Genomic DNA, 22,155 nt, shown 5'->3' on the forward strand with positions numbered 1-22,155 from the left:
TTTTTTGCTTTGAAATAAATTATTTAATTACAAAAAATTTTTTTGCAATAATTTTTAAAATGATATGGATTTGGCTGATGTTATGAGAACCGCTAATATTTTTATATTAATACTTAAAAAACAAAATGATAATATCGACAAGAATTTTATAAGATTTGCGTAATTGATTCGTAAGCTCTTTCATCTAGACAAACAAATCGTTCAACTATTGAGGTGGACTTAATTGAGGATTACTATAAAATAACAAATTTTTCCATTTTTGGATATATTTTTTATTCAAATTAACGAACCATTTATGATATTTTAAAACTTGATTTACATATACCATTTTCTAGAAATCCCATTGTTGATATATTAAATCCTGGTTTTAAAAAAATGACTGTTTAACTTAATTTTAAAGGATATAAATGTTTCCGAAGACTAATCAATTTACAAATTTAAATCTTAGTATGAAAGATTAATTTTCATATCAAATTCTTGAGAACCAATGAAAACATTGGATACTTTATAATATATTTTTCAGTTTTTTCCAATATATTAGAATTACTCAATTGCAAAGAAGATTATTTTATTTATAAAATATATTTTGATTAACTTAAATTGCCAGATAATATATTTTTAAAGATAATGTATTGGAAAATAATAATTGCAAGAATTCCTTTTAAAAGGTAAATATTTATTACATTTTATATAGATTTAATTAAATTTTTATACATATACATATACAACAACATAGGCGTAGCCAGGATTTTCCTAAGGGGGGGGGGGAATTAAAAGGGGCGGGCCTTCGGCCGGATAGTCATAAAATAATTTTACAATATAGGAGGTTAATTTTAATAAAAAAATAAGCATGGAACAAATATGAAATATCTAGTTTATATAAAATATAATAAATTACTTGTATATACATTAATATAAAAGCATAGTAATAATTTATTCCAAACATGTATAAGTAATTTATTTATAAAAATAAGTAGACATATAGTTGACATTCCTTTTATTATATAGAATTAGTTACAAAATACTAGGTAAAATTTTACTTTTACAGACATATTTGACAGTTAGAGAATATATTACAGTTAATATTTTAACAAATTTTACTAATCTATGCTCTTGATAATAAATATTGCAACAATTTGCATTCAATTATTTAACGCCATCTATTTATTTTAAATAAAAAATGATATTAAAAATTTAACTTCATATTATTCATCCCACAATATCTTTAAAAGATATTTTCTGATGTCCTTATCAATATTTTTTACTCACTTTATAAAAAATTATATTTGAGATATTATATTATTTAGTAATTTTATGGATATATTATTAATAATTATAATACATTCACTTTTGTCTTAAGACTTATCTTTGGCTTATATTCCATTTCTTAAAAAGCATTCTTTGTTCACTTTTTTTATATACAAATGCTTTTTTCCAAAAATGTATAAATTATGATGAATAGTTTTATAAAATAATATCAACTTTTACATTCTTTCTTTCAAATTATTGTTTGATATATGCATATATTTTTGTTGTTCAGGGAGTGGAGGAAAGACTAAGGGGGATATTTTTAATTAGTTTAAAATGACATTCACAAAAAGTGATAAATTTTTGAAGGGGGGGGGGTTACCCTCGCCCCCCCCCTGGCTATGCCTATGTACAACAAGAAAATTTTTTTGCCCCTATCCCCCCCCCTTCCCATTATTCCTATCTGGTAACAAAGTTTTGTTGGCGTCCTTGCGAAAAAAATCCTACGCCATTACGCGAAATATCTCGCACAATTAATACTCTAGGCCATCGTGAACCAAAGTGATGAATGAATGAAATAATTTTAGTCATTTAAATAAATTATTAAATTTTCCTTTCAGATAATTATTTAGAGTAATATATTGTATAAATTCTTGGGTAAGTGAACTGGAGGGGAGAGGGGGGGGGGGTATTAACACAAAGTTATATTGTCAGGACAAATTTTTAAAGGAGGAGGATATTTTCACTTGTTATCCCATTACCTAGGGCAGTGGCCCCTACACTTTCTGAGCGAATGAAGCAGAATACCCACCTGAAAAGTACCTCTCCCCCTCTAAAAAATGATAATTATTTTATGACACCCATAAATTTAAAAAAAAAAATTTTATTGCATGAATTTTTAATATATAATATAAATAAAATGTAAAAAATATATAATTTATAAATATTATTTTTAAATTAATAATTTAGATAAATTAGAGGAAGAGAAAGCGAAAGAATTTATAATTTCATCAATATTTAATTGTTTAAATAAATTTTTTTCCATTGATAATATGGTTAAATTATTGAGAAATGAATCTTTCATGGTACTATGAAGTCTTGTTTTAATTAATTTAATTTTACTCATCACTCTTTCGGCAGTACATGAGGTTGTAGGAATGGTTAATAAATAATTATATGAAATTCTTAAATTAGGGAAAGCAGAAAAATTTAAAAGTAGACGATAAGGTAAAATAAATGAATAGTTTTTCCAATCTGAATCGTAAGTCCCTGAATTATCATCATCATGAGAAGAAGCTAAATAATGTATTGGTAAAAATATTTTAATTAAATATATTTACAATTCTCAGAATCTGACAAATCTTTAGATTCTTGAACATCTAGGTCATGAGTAATAGTATTTCGGCCATCTTATAAATATTTCTAAACTTCAACATTTCTTCAAAAATTTGAAGTAAAATTCACAAATATCCTCGATTTCTTTAATAATTGATTTTTCTGCCATTCCCTTTGGCGTAAAAAATGATATTTGATGTAAAAATATAATCGAATCATCATTAAATCTTTCGTTAAACTGCATATGTTATATTCATTAAAATTTAATAAAGCTAAAAAATTAATATTTATTACCAGTAGAGAGATAATAGAAATTTCTTGTTCTACTTTATCAAATCTCAGCTCTGTGTCTGCCTGTAAAAAATATAGCAGAGATAAAAAATAAGAGTAATTAAATGACCTCAGGTTCACTAATTTCAAGATCATTATCAGAATCATCAGACACTATGTTTTCTTCTAACACATTTTCTTTATTATTAGGACACTTTTAAAAGATAATTATATTAATTAAAAATATTTATTATACCAACAGCATTAAATTACCAATTTTTACTTCTTTTTCCATATAAATAACTAAATATTTAATAAAAAAATTACTTAGCTATTTGTCCAATTTTGAGTAACATTCTTAAAAGCTAGTATTTCAAAGCTTTTCTTTATATCTTTAAAATTAAACCCACCATGTCTTTTTCTAATGTGATCTATCCATTTATCATCTCTTATATTATGCAATCAATTTTTAATTAAGCATTTGTATTTTTTTGCTTAATATTTTTAGGCATATTTTAAAATTGGAAAAATAATTTATGACATAAAATCTCGGATAACAACCAAATTTACTAAACATCGATCAAAATTTCCGTCAATATATATTAAAATAAATATTAAGTTGGGGAAGGGGGGTCTTATTATTACATTTATAAACCAGAAATCACTTGATCATGATGGATGTAACAAAACAGTAAAAGAATTAAATAATAAAGAAAATTATAAAAAAAACCCCCACCCAAATTTACTGAAGCAGTTGCTTAGGACCCCCCCCTTCCCCCCATCCGTTATAGGGGCCACTGACGTAGGGCCTCTGCATTGTCTCCAGAGATTCACAAGGTTTTATAAATTTAACAATAACTTACTATTATATTAAGTTTACCGTGAATTTGGGCATTTTTTTATTTTTACTATTAAAATTTGTTATATAACTGGCATACTCCTTTCAAGCTTTTGTTTTTCTTATAATATGCTATTCTTATCTTTTTAAACATTAATTGACATTCATACACTATTTAAAACATATGCCTTGTCTGTCAAATTTGATATGGAGGTGACGGTTAAACAGGATTTAAACGCCGGATTTTATATTAATTTAGGCTCTGAAATGAAGCCGGACCTTAATATTGACCAAAAATTGCATTTGATAACTCGCAATTTGCAGGTAATCAATCTATTTTATATTATTTTTATAACCATAAGTAATATAGGTTTATATATTTTTAAACAGTAAATTTTGTTATTTTGATTCAAATTTATTGCATCATGCCTTAGTTTTATATTTGATAACAAATTATATGGTTTATATATAATAAAAATTCAATTTATAATTATTTTAAGTTATTTGAATTCATATTCAACTTGTTTTTGATTGAATACATTATATATACTGATTAAATTAATTAATAAGTTTTATTAATTTTAATTATATCATAAAAAAATAACTAATTATAGATAGAAATATTTATTATCTTTCTTATTCATAAAATTTACAATTTATTAAACTAAATGTTTGTATTCTCAATTTTTCTTTAAAATCACTATTTATTTTTATACTTTAAAAATCCATGGAAAAGTTCTAAAATAATTAATAAATTTTATAAAATTTTATCTTATTAGTAAAAAAGGATAAAGCAGAATTTGTATCAGGGTTTTTTCTAGACATGTTAGAATTTTTAAAGGGATTGGATTGGATCCATGTTTAGTCACATAGTCCTAAAGATAAGTTGGCTTGATTTTTTGTAATGTTATCAATTCAGATTTAATTAGCTATTAGATCATAAATACATTATTCTATTTTATTTGTATTTTAACAGTATGAATAGCATAATTATTTATTTAAAATATGAATAATGTAAAAAATATTCACTGAATAATAGGCTTTTTTTATTGATCCAAAATTTTATATGACTATGAAGAACCGAATTTGAAGGAAGAAAGATTTATATATTTTTTCTGTATAATGAATTATTTGAGCCATCATTTTGTAGGGTACTTGATCCACAAATTTCTATGATACAATTCTGTTATTCATATAACCAATCTGATATTTATATTGATTTTTATTTTCTCTCCATCATTTAAACCTATATATTAGAAAATAAATGTTTTATATGCAAAAAAAATAACAAATACCAAACTATGAGCAAAATAAGGAATTAAAATATTCTCATACCTAAGCTATATTTAATGTATTATCACTATTAATTAAGCATTTTCTTAAAACTCATCTCAGTTAAAGTATGGACAATGTTTATGGCCAAATATGATGCTACATATTTTTAAATTCTTTTCTTTGAAATTACATAACAAAAAAATTATTTTATTCTTTTTCTTTTAACTTTGGAACACTCTACATTTAATTAAATTCCTTGAATTTGCAAAATTTATGAGATGACTTATTTTACATATTGTTAAAAATGGTAATAGGACAGGAAATAAAACCCCTACTTAAAAATTTTAAACAAAAATTTTTTTTATATCAAATTTGATGCTTAAATAACACTTTTTGAAATTCTCACATATAACATAGGATTTCTTCTACCAGATCTTTTTCAAATCAAAAATTGAAGATTGGTGGGGAATTATTACGGATGCTTTATCAAAATAATAAATGGGGGTTGGGTAATATAAGAGCGGGGAAGGGAGTAGAGGGCTCAGTATGTTTTTCATTTTTTTCTATTTTTTGGAATATAGAATGTATCTATAAATGACTGATATGAATTATTGGGTAATCTACAACCAGAATCATACTCAGAAATCTTTTCTTGGCAAATTTTATAGGAAATATTCATAAAAAAATTAATTAAATAGGAAAACTTTTTAAGATCTATAAGAAGGTATCCAATTTTTAAAAATGGATAACAAAAATGTAAGGCCAAACCTTAGTTAACATATTATTATGTCTTTCAACGATAACCACCACCAATGACAAATGAATGTGATCAGTGCCTTTTCATCATTATTAGAAAATTTTATATAAAATAATAAAAAAAATTTTGTAACATAATACTGCATTCATTCCAATCTGGCACGATTTAACTGTTGATTGATTTTTAAAAAGTCTGTTTTGTTCAAATCATATTAATATTAATTTTATCTTTAATTACATTCACGATGATTATCTAAGAATAATTGTTTTTAATAAGGAAAAATTGATCTCATAGGCAGATTTTTAAAATCGATCAGCTGTTAAATCATGCTGGATCGGATCCCACTATATGCTGCCTAAATATACCCAAAAAATATCAAATCGGATCAGTTTTTTTTAAAATGGTTTATCCGATTTTTTTAATAACTATAAATGTTAACCCCGATTCGATATTTATCATTGGAATCCTGAGTTTTTAATGATCTGAACGACTATACATATGATATAAATTTTAACTATTTATTTCTATAAAAAAATGGTTTAATTCTTATGAATTTGTTTAAAAGGAAGTCTTGGGGGAAGATAAAATTAAAGAAATTTTATCGAAGAGAGATTTGAAGATCTACTGGGGAACAGCAACAACAGGAAAGCCACATGTCGCTTATTTTGTCCCACTTGTCAAAATCGCTGATTTTTTAAAAGCGGATTGCGAAGTAAAAATTAATGCCCAACTTTGGTTTTTTCTTTTAAATAAATCACACATTTTAAGTTCAAAAATGTGTGCACGCTCTCTTGATTGCATTTCATGATTGCCAATTTATCATTAGCTCACCTGAATATTGCTAATTAACATTGGGTTTGTTTAACATTTATATCTCGCTGAAATTCTTTACACCTAGTGGATATCGATTTAATCTCTGAGCTTAAAAGACTCGACCTAAAATCAGACTTATTCTGAATCAATTTTTTTTAAAGTGAGAAAGAAATAATATATAATGTTAATCCCAATTTTAGCATATTGTTTAAATTGAATTTACAAAAATTTGAAAATTGATCAATACTTTAGGGTTTATATATTCATATTTTATCTTACCAGTTAAAGTAATTTTCACTACCAATTCATTTTAATATGACATACAGGTGACCATACTATTCGCCGATTTACACGCATATCTCGACAACCTTAAGGCTCCTTGGGAATTGCTCGCTCACAGGGCCACCTACTACGCGTTTCTTATCAAAGAAATGCTTAAATCGATTAATGTACCGGTCGAAAAATTGAAATTTATTAAAGGAACCGATTATCAACTGTCCAAGTAATAAAAAAACTAGAATAAATTTACTTTAAAAAAAGTTTTTTTAGACTATTAAACATCTCAAGGAAAATGTATAATTTTTTTTTTTGAAAAATAATATTTTAATAGAGAGTACACGTTAGACGTTTACAAAATGCTATCTCTCGTTTCCGAACACGACGCTAAAAAGGCAGGATCAGAGGTTGTTAAACAAGTTGAGCATCCTTTGCTTAGCGGATTAGTTTATCCCTTGTTGCAGGTTCATGATTTATTTAATCTATTTGGAGATGGTAAAACGTCACCCGTCTTTCATTTTTTTTTACTAACGTCCCAAATGCGCTACAACTCCTGAGATAGTCTTATAAAGCGGACACCTATATCTTAAAATTTACATTTTGTTGTATGTATGATATGTTTTTTTTCAAAACTTTTTTAAAGAATATTTTAAAATTATATTTAATAGTCCATTTTCAAAATTCGTCGTTTTAGAAGGCTCGGGCTAATGCTTCAAAAATGTTTAAATTCATTTATAAATAAGATTCCTCATCTCATATGCATGATTTCACTAAAAAAAACCCGTGAATGGTCTAGGAGAATTGGGCTATATTTTTTAAAAGTATAGTATATTTATATATGTTAGCTTCAATTTTTTTCCGGCTATTTGTTATTTTTTCAACTTTAAATAATTTTTCAGCGCGTTTTTTTAAATTTAAAAATCCGATTTTACCGGAAATTTCGATCTATATTCGTTCTTCCTTAAATTTTTTATATAAAATTGCTAATGGCAATTATCTGAAATACATAGGGTAGATATTCTAAACATGCTGGAATACATTTAAAGGTAGAATCAGAATTTTAAAATTTAAAGAACGCGCTCAAATAAAATGATTTAATGATGTGAAAGTAACACGTTGACGGGGAAAACACTGACTCTAAACGTATATATATGTCACTTGTAGGAATATTTGTCGACCAAGTAGCCTTGTAGCATTAAGTCAAATTAAAACATGCTTAATTATTTTTTAAATGAAAATAATCTTAAAGGGGAAACTGTATTGTTCTTTTTTTTTAATAGGCTTTAGATGAACATTACCTAGGAGTGGACGCTCAATTTGGCGGGGTTGACCAAAGAAAAATTTTCACCTTTGCCGAAAAGGTCTATTTTTTTTTCATTTTTGATTTAAAATTTAAATGAGCTTTTGTTAAACTTAAATTTATATTTAGTATCTACCTTCCTTGGGTTACGCCAAAAATAGCCATTTGATGAATCCGATGGGTAATTATTAAATTATTTATAAACCATTCAAAATTTTATCGATCAAATTAAACACCATTTTAATCTCTTTTTGGGGTAAATTGGTAAGAAGGAACACTATTCATAGACCTCACATGGTTTATAAATTTTATGAGTTACACGAAGAGATCTTCGCCAAAATCCATTCTAGATATTTTTAGATCCAGACCCGGAGTGGGCCAACTTCTTTTAAATGTAGTTAGGAATCTCGAAATTATAAGAGTCATAAACATGTCATGTACCGTATGGTAGCTAGTAAATAAGTCTAGAATTCGATTATTATTACGACATTTTTTTATAACATGAATATATATTTTAATAAAAATCCACGTTTCTTTTTGTTTTATTCACTCCGTTTTTATTTTTACTTTTCCTCCTCACCTCCCTATTATAATTTTTTTTCCTATTGATCAATTAATGATTACAAGTTCCCGGTCTCACTGGCACCAAAATGAGTTCCTCGGAAGAAGAAAGCAAGATTGACATCTTAGACACGCCTCAAGCTATAAAATCGAAAATCAAGAAAGCCTTTTGCGAACCGGGCAATATAGAAAATAATGGAATACTTTCGTTTCTCGATTTTGTCATTTTTCCGCTATCCTCCGACGGAAGTATTTTTTCCCATATTTTATTAAATTTTGGAGCCATAACATGATTTGTCATTTTATCTTGCTGGATAGACTAGTTTTTTTATATGCGGTGAAACCTAACCCCTCTTTATATTGACCAGCCAGTTCCCAGCTAAACTCCTGATTTATAAAATAAATGATCTTAATCTAAATTTTAAACATAATTAATTGCCTTTATATATTTATTTTTTAAATTATAGACTACCCTTTTAAAAAAACTTTTGACCATTTTATATCAGTAATAAAAAAATTGACCTATGGAAAAGGTTCATCTAAAAGATTGGCTCACATTGTTTGTATACAACTCTACTTAGTCTTAGGCTTATTAAAAAATTAATTCGAATCGAATAGTGTATTATTCTTCAAATCCTTTGTTAGTAGGTTCACAGATATTTCATTGAACCCGAACCTGTACCCTTTATTTAGAAGGAGGGTTCACAGTCCTGATTCAAATTCGTTCGAAAGAATGGATAACGAATAATTTATTATTCGATTCGAAATCCGTTTTTGAATAGCCCTATTTCTAGTCTTTAGATTTAAATTTATGCATATAATTTATGAAAGTTTATTCAAAAAAGGATATTATAATTAGTATTGTTATAGTATAAACGATACAAATCTTAAATTGTCATTTTATATAATATGTGGCGCTGGTGAGATTGGTATTAGGATTATATTTTATTTTTTAAAAATTAATTTTGCTTGAAAACATATAAAACTATTATATTCAAATTGGGAAAGGACATATTTATCTTTTTATTTTCATTATAATGATAATTCAACTACTTAAAATATCATTTTGTCATATGATATTTATAAAAAAAATTGTATTTTAAAATAAAAGAGTCGACACTTAAAATCTAAATATTTAGGAAGGACAATTTTTCCTAGTTATTTACCTATTTTAAGAATTAAATTTATTTTAAAGATATTTTAAATAGTAGGGCTGATGGCTCTCTAAGGATACTATTTTAATCATGAGCAGGAGTTAGAACCTTATAATGATCAGGCGACGATATTTATACGACTTACACAATTAATGTTGTTAAACGGCTCGTTTTGAGCCGATTTTTAAAAACGGCTACACAGTATTTTATCCAGAAAAATATTACGCAAGCCTTAAAATTTTGTTCATGGTAGGAGATAAGGTCTAGACATATAGTATCGAAATTTCGAGGCTTAGTTAATATTTTTCTGGCGAAAATATTGAGCCGTTTAACAACATTATACACAATAATACTTGGTTAATATTTTTTTTACATTTTAGCTTTTACCGTTCAACGGTCCGCTAAAAATGGCGGTGATATAACTTACAGCGACTTTCAAAGCGTGCGAAACGATTTTGAAAACCAAGTTTAAAAAAATATATATTATTGCAACGAAGAAATAATAAAAATTATTCTGAAAATTATTATATTTGTATATGTAAAAATTATAGACATAGTTTAGGATTTTATAATAAATGATAATTAATTTTAAGAATGAGCTCTGATAAGTAAATAATTTTCTAAAAAAAACAATTAATTTTATATCTTAAAATATAATTACATTTGAAAAAGTGACTAATTCAAATTAAACATCATTTAATTTCCTGTTTTATTAACTAAATTCGAAACGAAATTAACTGCTCTACTAGAAATGAAGGAAGATAAATTTGTATTGTAATGAATAAGTATTTATTTGACTATTGGATGTTTATGCATATATTGATTTCAAAATTATGCAAATTAAACATGATTTAATTTCCTGTTTTATTAACTAAATTCGAAACGAAATCAAGTGCTCTACTAGGAACGAAGGAAGATAAATTTGTATTGTAATGAATAAGTATTTATTTGGCTATTGGATGTTTATGCGTATATTGATTTCAAAATGATGAATCATGAGGTTATTACAATTGAGATGTTATTAGAACTTTACAGACTCTCACTGTAGAAATATTTATTTTTACCGGTTGTGTCTTGTGAACTAATATATTGCTAATGTTAATGTGATAATATAAATGAAATTCCAAAGTAATATTTTTAGATGAGATTAAATAATCTGTTTTGCATCTATGATATTACAATCTATAGTATTAAATTCATCTTCCACAATACAATCGTCGTCTTTCTCTGCTGAAATAATACCTTTTTTCGATAGTTGCCATGATATAAGAAAATAAGAAAACATAATCACCAAATCCCATAAATTAAAATATTTGAAGAATGAGAAGAAATTATATTCCTTCTTTTTATTAGATTTATTCTGTTTTCCGTTAACCAATACAATCAGGCATTTCCATTTAATACATTTTTATTATAAAAATAATTGACCAACTTGGATATTATATTGATGTAAAAAAAATCAATATGGAGCTTCATAAAATTAATCTAAGAAAAAGATAGGTAATAATAAATATGAAAAAGATGGAACGTGTTCTTTCTGCTATCTATTTTAGCACGTAGGAGCATGTTTAAAATATTGCAGCCATTGTTTTATACTATGAATGAATGAATCAAATATATTTTCCAATATGTTTTTTACCATATAGCTTCTTCATCCCGCCGACCTTAAAGCGGCCTTCCAAAACAGGCTTATTGATATGTTAAAACCCATCAGAAAAGCCTTTGAATCACCAGAACTCAAGAAATTAATGCAATTAGCCTACGGGAATGCGACGGATGTCGATGAGTTGAAATTTCAAATTTGTGAGTAAAATAATTATGATCTTCTGCGCACATATATCCGTTTTCGGTTTTAACGTTTCCATTTCTGGATTTTCGGTCAGGATTTTCGCTAAAATATATTATGTAAGCTTCGAGATTTGGCAAATAGAGGTCCAAACCTTTCTATCATCTATGAGTAAAAATTCAACTACAAAATATTATTTTATCTAAAATCTTAATCGAGCCTTTTTTAAAAATCGACCCAAATAAACAACACCCCAGTGCAATTTTTTTTTAATTCTGAAATCATCTGGTGGCCAATTATTTCGCATAAATCGCTAAAAAATATAATAAATTAAACCTTATTTTCTTATGATTTTTTTTGGAGGGGTGAGGCAGTATATTTTAAAATAACAAAAGTTTTATTATGAGTTCTAGACAATATTTTTATGATTATGATTAAAATTATCGATTTTTTTAAAAAAAATAATGTTGCATCTTTAAATTGCTATATTTTTTTATATAGCTAATGGTTTTACCATAATCGACCAAAGCAAACCAGATTCCGAAAATAATGACATCATACCATCTAAATTGGATTTAAGAGTTGGTCAAATTGTTTCCGTTGAAAATGTAAATATAATAGTTTTTAAAAAATTAGCAATTTTTTCTTATTAAATCTCATGCTATATTCCCATCACTTTGGACCTTCGTTTAGTCTCCAGGCATCTTAAGCCTTGGCAAAAACGTACATAAGATACTCAAAGGGAGGTATGGGCTATGAAAGTGCCTCAATAAAAATTACCATTATTTATTGTATACAAATCTGACTAGGTCCATGGCAGAAACTGTAGAGGTGCTCAAAGGGAGTTATGGGGTATGAAAAAGCTTAAAAAACTAAATATATAAATTTAACTAGGCCTTGGCCATAACGTGAAAAAGTTCTCAAAGGGAGGTATGGACTATGAAAGTGCCTTAAAAAATTTATTTTAATTGTATATAAATCTGACCATACAATATTCGTTTTTTATAAACTTCATTTCCATTGTGATTGGGATATCTGCAAAATCCAAATTTTTTGGCCAGAGCCTGCCTGTCATTCAAATTTTAAAGAAAAGGTATATGGGGAAAAATATCTCAAACCCAAAATGTTTATTTTATTCTCTATTTTTAATGCTACATAAAAAATTTAAAATATTCAAGCAATAACTTGATAATTCAATGATAAAGTAAATATTTATTTCCACCTCCCGATTTTTTTTTAAAAAACTTAGGCGGAAAAAAGTTGAATAAGAAGGAAATAGTAACTTTCATATTTTCAGGGTACTGACCGCGCCTATATTTTATGATGTTTACCGCCGGGCTGATGGCCCGGTCTTTTGGGGATTCTATCACTGGGGTAGGCCATTAAATATTATATAATATCGTCTAAAGATCATGAGATGGAATAAAAAAGCATTTTTGACATCATTACCCCTCCCTTCCAATTAACCTTTTAATTTTTTTAGTTAAAGTTAAAAATTTTTCAAAAAAAACTCATTGACCAAAGTACTATTTTAAATCGCTCAAATTTAATTTAGGCATGATGAGCCCATCTTCGCCTTTTCTTATTTATTTAATTATTCGCGCGTCTATTTTTTTAAAAAAATCGTAAACACTTAAATCTTAACTCGATTTAATTTAAAAGCACCCTGAATCCGAAAATCATCTGTACGTGACCAAAGTCGATCTAGGTGAGCCAGAAACCCGCACTATAATCAGTGGACTAGCAGAATCATTTAGCAAAGAGGAATTGATACATAAGTTAGATTTTATGTTTTAAATAATAGATCCTGTTGTAATATAGCCAAATTCATAGTGTAAATCATCTCCCATTGATTAATCACATATTGCTTACCTGAACTGACTAATATTTGTTAAAATACATTTTAAGCATCATTCATTTTAAAACAGTTATTGACGCCATTTTGGCTTATCATATAAGAATTTTTTTAAATCAAAATAATGAAAACCTTTAATTTTTTTTTGAAAAAAAAGTTTTCATAAAATTATAAGCAAAATTTGTTTGGATATGGAAAACAAAAATGGCGTCATCAACTGTTTTGCATTTATGCAAAATGAATGAATCATAAGTCTAGGTAATTGAAGGGATTTAAGACAGAATTAGATTATATCACAAGAATTCTATTTGGTTAAACGATAAGTAGAATGAAAAATAATAATATGTCTATATTATAATTTATCGTTTGTTTTTATATAACAAGAAAATAAATTATGTATCTTTTTATCACCGCAAACACTTGTTATCATTTAAAATTAATGTACTATTAATGCTTAAATTTATAATAGTATATTAATAAATATGCTACATGCATCGGTTAAAATAAAATAAAAACATTAAATATATATGTTATGGGGAAAGTTGAAGGTATTGAATATTATAAAGATAACTATAGCATCCAATAACAATTTATATTACATGTGGCAAGGGGTTGAGATATTAAGATTTGTAACGATGACATTATGTTATAACAATTAATATCAACAATTCATAAAAAGAGGAGGCTGGTCAATATAGCTCTCCTTCCTAGTCTTTCATAATTACAATTTTAATTTAAAAAACTATAAATTACACTTTATTCATTCATTTTATAATTTTAGTTTGTAAATTTTCAATAATGGGTTAACATAAAATATTACATTACAAAAGGAAATTTTAATCCAAATAAATGTAATTATTTATTATTTAATCAAAATTATATATTACATTATACTAAAAATTAAAATATTTAATGTAAAAGTTAATAAAAGAAAAGAAAAAGTAGAATAATATGTATTTTTTTCGATCAGCAGATCTTCGTCTTAGTGCAAGCTGGTGGGGAAGGAGCTTGTAAATTCCTGCTCTCGCATGATTTGGTAAGATGAAGATCTGCTGATTGAAAACATTTGTATTACACATTATTTTACTCTTCTTTGGCACCAGCTTAATGCAAGCTGGTGGGGAAGGAACCTGTATATTCTTGCGCTCACATGGTATGGTGCTATGAAAATCTGCTGATTGTAAAAATTTGTATTACACATTAATTTACCTTTTCTTTTCTTTCATTAACTTTTACCTTAAATATAACAATTTTTAATGTATAATGTAATTAATATATAATTTTGGTATTATATAGTTAATTACATTTATTTGGATTAATATTTCCTTTTGTAAGTTATATTTTAAGTTAACCCATTATTGGGAATTACGAAAGACTAGGATAGAGAGCTATATTGACCCCCCCCCCCTCTTTATGAATTGTTAGTATATTAATTATTGTTATAAGATGTCATCTTTATAAAGGTAATAGGAAAAAAAACCCCGGAAAAAAACCCCCGGAAAAAAACCCCATGGAAAAAAAAATTTAAAAAAAAAGAAAATCATTATTTTTTAAAAAAAATTTATGTCAATTTTTTCAATTTTTTTTCTCAATTTATTATTTTCTTTCCATTTTTGCTTTAAGTCATTGTTAATCTTTATTTTTCTGACCTTTTCTCAATTTTCACTTAATTTTTTTAGTATAACCTAGAAATAATTAATATTGATAAATAATTTTATAAGCGAATGCCACATTCATTAACAGCTATTAAACTCCAAAAAAAATACAAAATACTTACGAAAAAATATTCGAAGTAATAATGTCTAAATGTCAAGAACGGGATTTATTTCCTAATCCATTATATATATACATGGATTTCGAAAAGTCTGCTATGAGCGCGGTTAAAACTGTCATTGGTACGATTATTAATATTTATTTTTTCAATTAGGGGATCACATTATAATCAGAGGATGCTTTTACCATTTGTGTCAAAGTACCTATAGAAAAATCCAAAAACTAGGTCTGGAAAGCCAATACAGAACCGATGAAGCCCTAAGCTTCTTTTGTGACATGATGGACGGCTTAGCACTTGTTCCTTTATGTGATATGGACAATGCAATGGCATTCCTTAGATCGGTTACTCCGAGCAATGGTAAGGATATTCTTGAATATCTCGATAAAAATTACATCAATGGAGTTTCAAGGGAGGTCACAAGAAGCAATTCTCAATCCCAGATAGGTCGAATTGGGCCTCGATTTCCTCCAGAAACTTGAATCAGAGCACTCTATCCAACGATTAACTCATAAATAATCAATGCGAAGGTTCGAATCATCGTTTTTCTAATCTGGTTGGAAATAAACTCCCATCAATCTGGGTACTGATTAAAAAAATGAAATGCGAGGTGGCTGCCGATGAAACCAAACTTGAACGATGGCGTGTAGGTAGTTGGATCGAAAACAAATCGCAGTGTTTAAACAAGAAAAAATGCTGATGTTCAAATTGTACTGGGAAAAAAAATATCCCAGTAAAAACCCATGTATTACTTATTTTCGTAAAAATTTTCGCTCTAGTAATAAATACAATACCCTTAATTACTATATTAAGTAGACAAAATTTGCAATAAGATCTTGTTTATTTTATTGGTAAATCATTATTATATTTATAATTTATTATTAAATTATATTTTTATAATATTTTTTTCTAAAATACTAATTTGTCTATACCTTATTAAATCCAAACAAAAATATACCGATAATATTAGATCTTAAGTAAATTCGAAAAAAAATTTCGGGGTTTTTTTTCCTGGGGGTTTTTTCCGGGATTCCTTTATAAATCTTCAACACCATCAACTTTCTCCATGTAACATACATTTTTTAATATTTTTTTTATTTTAACCGATGCATATAGCATATTTTTTAATATATTATATTTAACCATTAATAGTACATTAATTTTAAATGGATAATATGATTTTTTTAATATTATCTAACACTTATATAAAATCAAATGATAAATTATTATATAGACACATTATTTTTCATTTACTTATCGTTTAACTCAATAAAATTCTTGTGATATAATCTAATTCTGATCTTAAATCTTTTAAGTAATATTATGTCATTGATTATTTTAAAAAAATGTTATAAAATCTCCCAATTTACTTTTCACTTTGTAAACTATGATAATAACAATATTCAGTCCTTCTTTTTATTGATTTAGTGTTGTTAATTTCTTGTGTAACTAGTTACTTTTTATAATATTCATATATATTAATATTATTCAAATAATTTATTTTATTTTTAATATGTTATATTATAATAAATAAATTAATTTTAAATTAAACTTATTAATTTAAAATTTTGATATATATGATTTTGTATGTGGGTTTTTTTATATAGTTAATATTGATAAATGAATCAGACAAATACAGAATTATAGCCGTATTCTGTATTTTGATAGGGAGAAAGCGCCATTACGTGGGTGTTTGCCTCATGTATTTTATTGGTAGGTCCACCTTTGTAGGCCTTTAGCTAAGTTATGCAATTTGTTTTTTTTTCACTTTTTTCTAAAAATTAAGAATTATAGTCATTATTTAACACAACTATTAACTTTTACTTATTTTTTTTCAAATTTTTGTTTATAGTGTGAAATATTGAATTTGGGGAGAGAGGGGGTGGTGGTGTGTTGAAAGAAATATTTATTCGCTTAAGATAATATTTAAGTGAACAGACAAATTTCCCCTTTTCCCTCCTTGGCTACAGAATTTAATTAATATTAGCGTTAAGTGTTTCCTATGTAGTATTGTTAAACGGCTCGATTTAGGTCTATTTTTTAAAAAGGCACGATTAAGATTTTAGCCAACATAAGCCTGAAGATTTTGCTCATAGATGGGAGAAATGTTTGGACTTCTATATAGCAAATTTCAAGACTTAAATAATATTATTTTGGCTAAAATCTTAATCATGCCGTTTCAACCTAAAAGATATATGTCATATGGCATTTATTTTCTACAAATAAAATCACATATTTATATTTTACATAAAAAGCTCAACATAAAATTGATAAATTTAGATATATTTAAAAAAAAAATTCAAACCAACTCAGTCCGAACCCGATTTTTTTTTAAAAATAAGCCCGGCCCGAATCCTGTTAGGATCGATCGGACTGGTTCTACTTTTGCAGATCTCTAAATTAAAGCATTATATATGATATTCAGTTATTTTATTTCGGGGTAAATATATTCTATTCTCCAGATTTTTTTTTCATCGTAATTATATTTGCATATAAATAAATTGTATATTTTCTTTTAAATACCATTGATTAAGATTTGTAAATCGTATTTTTTATATAAAATTTAAAAAAAAGATGCTTTCTATAGTGATTTATAAAGTAACTAGTTATTTTTGAAATATAACTAGTTACATCTAAAAATATGTATATTAACTGTAACTAGTTACATTTTTATGATTGTAACTAGTTAAGTTTTAAAAGTAACTTTTAACAACACAATTTAAATCAATTTTTTGGGTTTAATTATATTCTAAATAGAGATATAAATTTACAAGTAAAATGGTAATTACATTTAATCATAAAGAATGCAAAAATATATTTTTAAATGGCATGGAATTTTATTAATAATCACTGTTTATAAGATAATATAATATTTGAATATGTTAAAATATACCTTCGAATTCGAAAAACTGATTTAAATTTAGATTTAATTCAAAAGAATTGAATATGGTTTAAGCTTTATCGGACAAAGTTATTCATTGGACATTTTAAGAAGAAAAAAATTTTCTTTATCTTTCAAATGTTATTTATATTAAAAAAAATATTTAAATCAGGAAAGTTATCGTTTTATGCAACCTCAAACCGGCGAAACTTAAAGGCATCCAGTCCTTCGGAATGATCCTTTGTGCCACTGAGTGAAAATTTTTAAATCTTTTACATCATGATCAATTCTTGTTGGGTCTATTCCTTTTTTTTAAATAAAAAAATTAAATCACTTCTTATTTTAAAATATTATTACAAAAATAAAATAGATATCCGAATTAATTAATAATTTTTTAAGTTAAAATTAAAATAAAAGCAGAATCTTTAGTGTTGTTAAACGGCTCTATTTCGTTATATTTCTTTATTAAAAATATGCATATAGAGAAGTTAGCTGTAGCCCAGTTAAAATTAAAGAAACATTTTTGACTCAAAGCCGATCCTTATTGTAGAGACAGAGAGGATTATCAAAAATAAATACATTTCTTATTTATTAAAATTTTTTTACAAAAAACAAAGTCAGGACAAGAAGAAGGAACTTTTGGAAGCGCCCACTTTTTGCGAGGCAGGTCATAAAATAGTATTTGAAGACTACGAACTCAATCAACCCGATGCCGAATTGAAACCTAAAAAAAGAATTTGGGAAAAAATACAGGTTTTTAAAAAAAAATTGAGTCATATTTCTTTTTTAAAACAGTTTTAAGTAATAAATTTTAAGACATTACTTAAAATATTGAACTATTAAGTGTACTTTACTGAGAGGCTATCCTGTTTACATATATATATACATATATACCCTATTTAAATAAGGTTGACCTTAAGACCGATGATCAATATTACGTAAATTGGAAAGGACATATGATGCTCACCCCCGGTGGAACCAAAATCATGACATCACAATTAAAAAATGCCACTATATCATAACAAAAAGAGCGCGTCTTTTTATTGTGTAATCAAAATTTTGTTGAAGGGATTTGTGTAAAACTTCTTATTTTTAAAAATGGAGGATAATTTATAATAATTTTTCCATTGCTAATTTTGAAACTATTGTAAAGAGTTATAATTTTCATCGATTGCATTGTTTGAGTTAGTATTTGTTTTCCAATACATAATTTTTAATATTTTTTTATACGTCAAGCTCAAAACCATTTACAAAAAAATCGTCATTTAAGGATTTTCTTTTCTGGATACATACATACCTAGTGGAAATGTTTTTTATTATTAAATTTTACATGGCTATGGGGTTAATTATTTTAACCGAACTATCTTTAATATATTATGATAGGGTGGATAGGCATGCCTTCAAATGAAATAATCAATTTATAACTCAATTGGTTCTAATCAAATTACTGACGCATCTCTCTCCTATTATTTTTTTTACCTTTTAAAAAAATTCAATTTGGTTAAATATTTTTATGTTCTTGCTATTTGTAAATTTAGAAATATACTTACATATAAGCGGGTATTTATTTATATTTGTTTAAAATATTAAAAATAATAATATAAATGGATTTTTAAAAAAATCAGGGACCCATAACACGTTTCGGCTAAAAAAAATTTCCCATTCCACATTTTGTAACTTTCTGATGCTTTCCTAAAAATTTTTTTATTTATATTTAATATACCATTTTTATTAATTAATCCTTATCTATTATAATAATCCTCAAAAAACATCAATCAAATTTCAATAGTGTCTTTTAAAAAATATTTCTCCAATAAAAATGATTATAACATATTCGTTCCAATGGTAATCATTATACCAACTCAAATCTTCTATCTTCATAAGGTTAAGTTTTTTATAGTTATTCTTTTAGTCTTATTATTTTTTAAATAATCAATTCATACTACGAAAATAAACTTATATACTCAACCCAAGATGCCTCATCAGAAGACGTTAAGATATTGGGCTACAGGCTAATTTTTTATAACTATAGATCTAACAAATTTTATTTAGATAAATTATCAATAAAAAAATATCTATCAAATCAAGAAATTTATTTTAGCCACTTGCATTTTAGACGATTATTATAATAAAAAGGTTATATAAGTAAATATTTTCATTTATATCATTCTCAGTTTTTTGATGAGATCACGAATACCAAGGAAAATAAGAGAGGACATGGGGCTGAATAAAGGAGAGTTTTAATGTCACATAGGAATAATATCGAGATCTTTATATAAAACCATACAATCAGTTAAAATAACTCTTAATTCCATTTACATAATACTTGAAAACGTTTTAAAGAATCATACTGGATAGATTGATTATTTTTTAAATTCTAAGATTTTTTATGTAAATAGATTAATATATATAATCAAGGTCCGTGAAGTTGTAGAAACGAATTAAGGATCAATTACCAAAACCTATGCCATTATTTAGAGTCTTAATTGATCTTCAAACCAGACATCAGCGGAATCAAAGGTTATTGAGTTATAAGAAAAATAATGAGAGTGCGAAGATTTGCAGCTGTAGGAATGATTTGAGGATCAATTACCGAAATTTATACCATTATATAGCCCGTTAATTGATCTTCTATCCGGAAAGCAGTGGAATGAACCGTTACTGAGTTATGAGCAAAATAAGAAAGTGTTTGCACTTTGCCAAAACCGAAAATATAAAAGATCACGATCTGAAACTTGGCAATTATTTAGGCTTTAATTTGTGCGTTAATAATTTCCAAACCGGATAACGATATCACTAACCGCAACCGAGGTATGACTTGTTTTTAAAGCGTGAAGTTGTAGGAATTTTTTTAAAAAGTGAGGATCAATTACCAAAAACTATACCAAATTATGGTGCGTTAATTGATCCTCCAGAATCTTTAAATCGCATATCAACGGAATAAACCGTTCGTGAGTTATAAGCAAAATAGAAAGGTTTTGGCATCTTGCCAAAATTAAAAATTTGATCAATCATTTTTTTAGTTATAGCCAATATTTAGTACCATAATTGATCATCCGTATTCTTCAAACGGAATGTCAAAAAAATTAAAGGCTATTGAGTTATAAGCAAAATAATGAGAGTGCGAAGATTTGCAGCTGTAGGAACGATTTGAGGATCAATTACCGAAACTTATACCATTGTATAGCCCGTTAATTGATCCTAATTGATCTTCTATCCGGAAAGCAGCGGAATGAACCGTTACTGAGTTATGAGCAAAATAAGAAAGTGTTGGCACTTTGCCAAAACCGAAAATATAAAAGATCACGATCTTTAATTTGTCAATTATTTAGGCTTTAATTTGTGCGTTAATAATTTCCAAACCGGATAACGATATCACTAACCGCAACCGAGTTATGACCTGTTTTAAAGCGTGAAGTTGTTTTTTTAAAAAGTGAGGACAAAAACTATACCAAATCGTGGTGCGTTAATTGATCCTCCAGAATCTCTAAACCGCATATCAACGGAATAAACCGTTCGTGAGTTATAAGCAAAATAGAAAGGTTTTGGCATCTTGCCAAAATTAAAAATTTGAGCAATCATTTTTTTAGTTATAGCCAATATTTAGTACCTTAATAGATCATCCGTATTCTTCACACGGAATGTCAAAAAAATTAAAGGCTATTGAGTTATAAGCAAAATAATGAGAGTGCGAAGATTTGCAGATGTAGGAACGATTTGAGGATCAATTACCGAAACTTATACCATTGTATAGCCCGTTAATTGATCTTCTATCCGGAAAGCAGCGGAATGAACCGTTACTGAGTTATGAGCAAAATAAGAAAGTGTTTGCACTTTGCCAAAACCGAAAATATAAAAGATCACGATCTGAAACTTGGGAATTATTTAGGCTTTAATTTGTGCGTTAATAATTTCCAAACCGGATAACGATATCACTAACCGCAACCGAGTTATGACCTGTTTTTAAAGCGTGAAGTTGTAGGAATTTTTTTTAAAAGTGAGGATCAATTAATGAAATTTATGCCAAAGTGTAGA

General features: G+C 26.6%; 1 protein-coding gene across 1 annotated transcript; it reads left to right on the plus strand.

Moving 5' to 3' along the window:
• Window positions 1-3,868: 3,868 nt before the first annotated feature.
• Window positions 3,869-19,929, plus strand: LOC135922612 (tyrosine--tRNA ligase, cytoplasmic-like). The gene is made up of 14 exons (XM_065457018.1): window positions 3,869-4,015; window positions 6,289-6,435; window positions 6,863-7,038; window positions 7,147-7,276; window positions 8,093-8,173; window positions 8,242-8,293; window positions 8,740-8,922; window positions 10,208-10,293; window positions 11,474-11,630; window positions 12,115-12,221; window positions 13,276-13,391; window positions 18,293-18,373; window positions 18,738-18,873; window positions 19,029-19,929. The coding sequence occupies exons 1-14, from the start codon at window positions 3,899-3,901 to the stop codon at window positions 19,140-19,142; spliced, it is 1,683 nt and encodes a 560-aa protein (XP_065313090.1). The 5' UTR covers window positions 3,869-3,898; the 3' UTR covers window positions 19,143-19,929.
• Window positions 19,930-22,155: the final 2,226 nt, after the last annotated feature.

Source organism: Gordionus sp. m RMFG-2023, chromosome 1, assembly GCF_954871325.1.
Source record: "Gordionus sp. m RMFG-2023 chromosome 1, tfGorSpeb1-WG-v2, whole genome shotgun sequence".
Lineage (NCBI taxonomy): Eukaryota > Metazoa > Nematomorpha > Gordioida > Chordodea > Parachordodidae > Gordionus > Gordionus sp. m RMFG-2023.

What these genes read in the sequence shown, in the direction of transcription:
- LOC135922612 (XM_065457018.1), top strand. Translation starts at nt 3,899, where the DNA reads ATGGAGGTGACGGTTAAACAGGATTTAAACGCCGGATTTTATATTAAT. An exon ending in TCCGCTATCCTCCGACGGAA is followed by an intron (nt 8,923 to 10,207) that starts GTATTTTTTCCC and finishes TTTACATTTTAG; the next exon opens with CTTTTACCGTTCAACGGTCC. An exon ending in AAATTGTTTCCGTTGAAAAT is followed by an intron (nt 12,222 to 13,275) that starts GTAAATATAATA and finishes TTAATTTAAAAG; the next exon opens with CACCCTGAATCCGAAAATCA.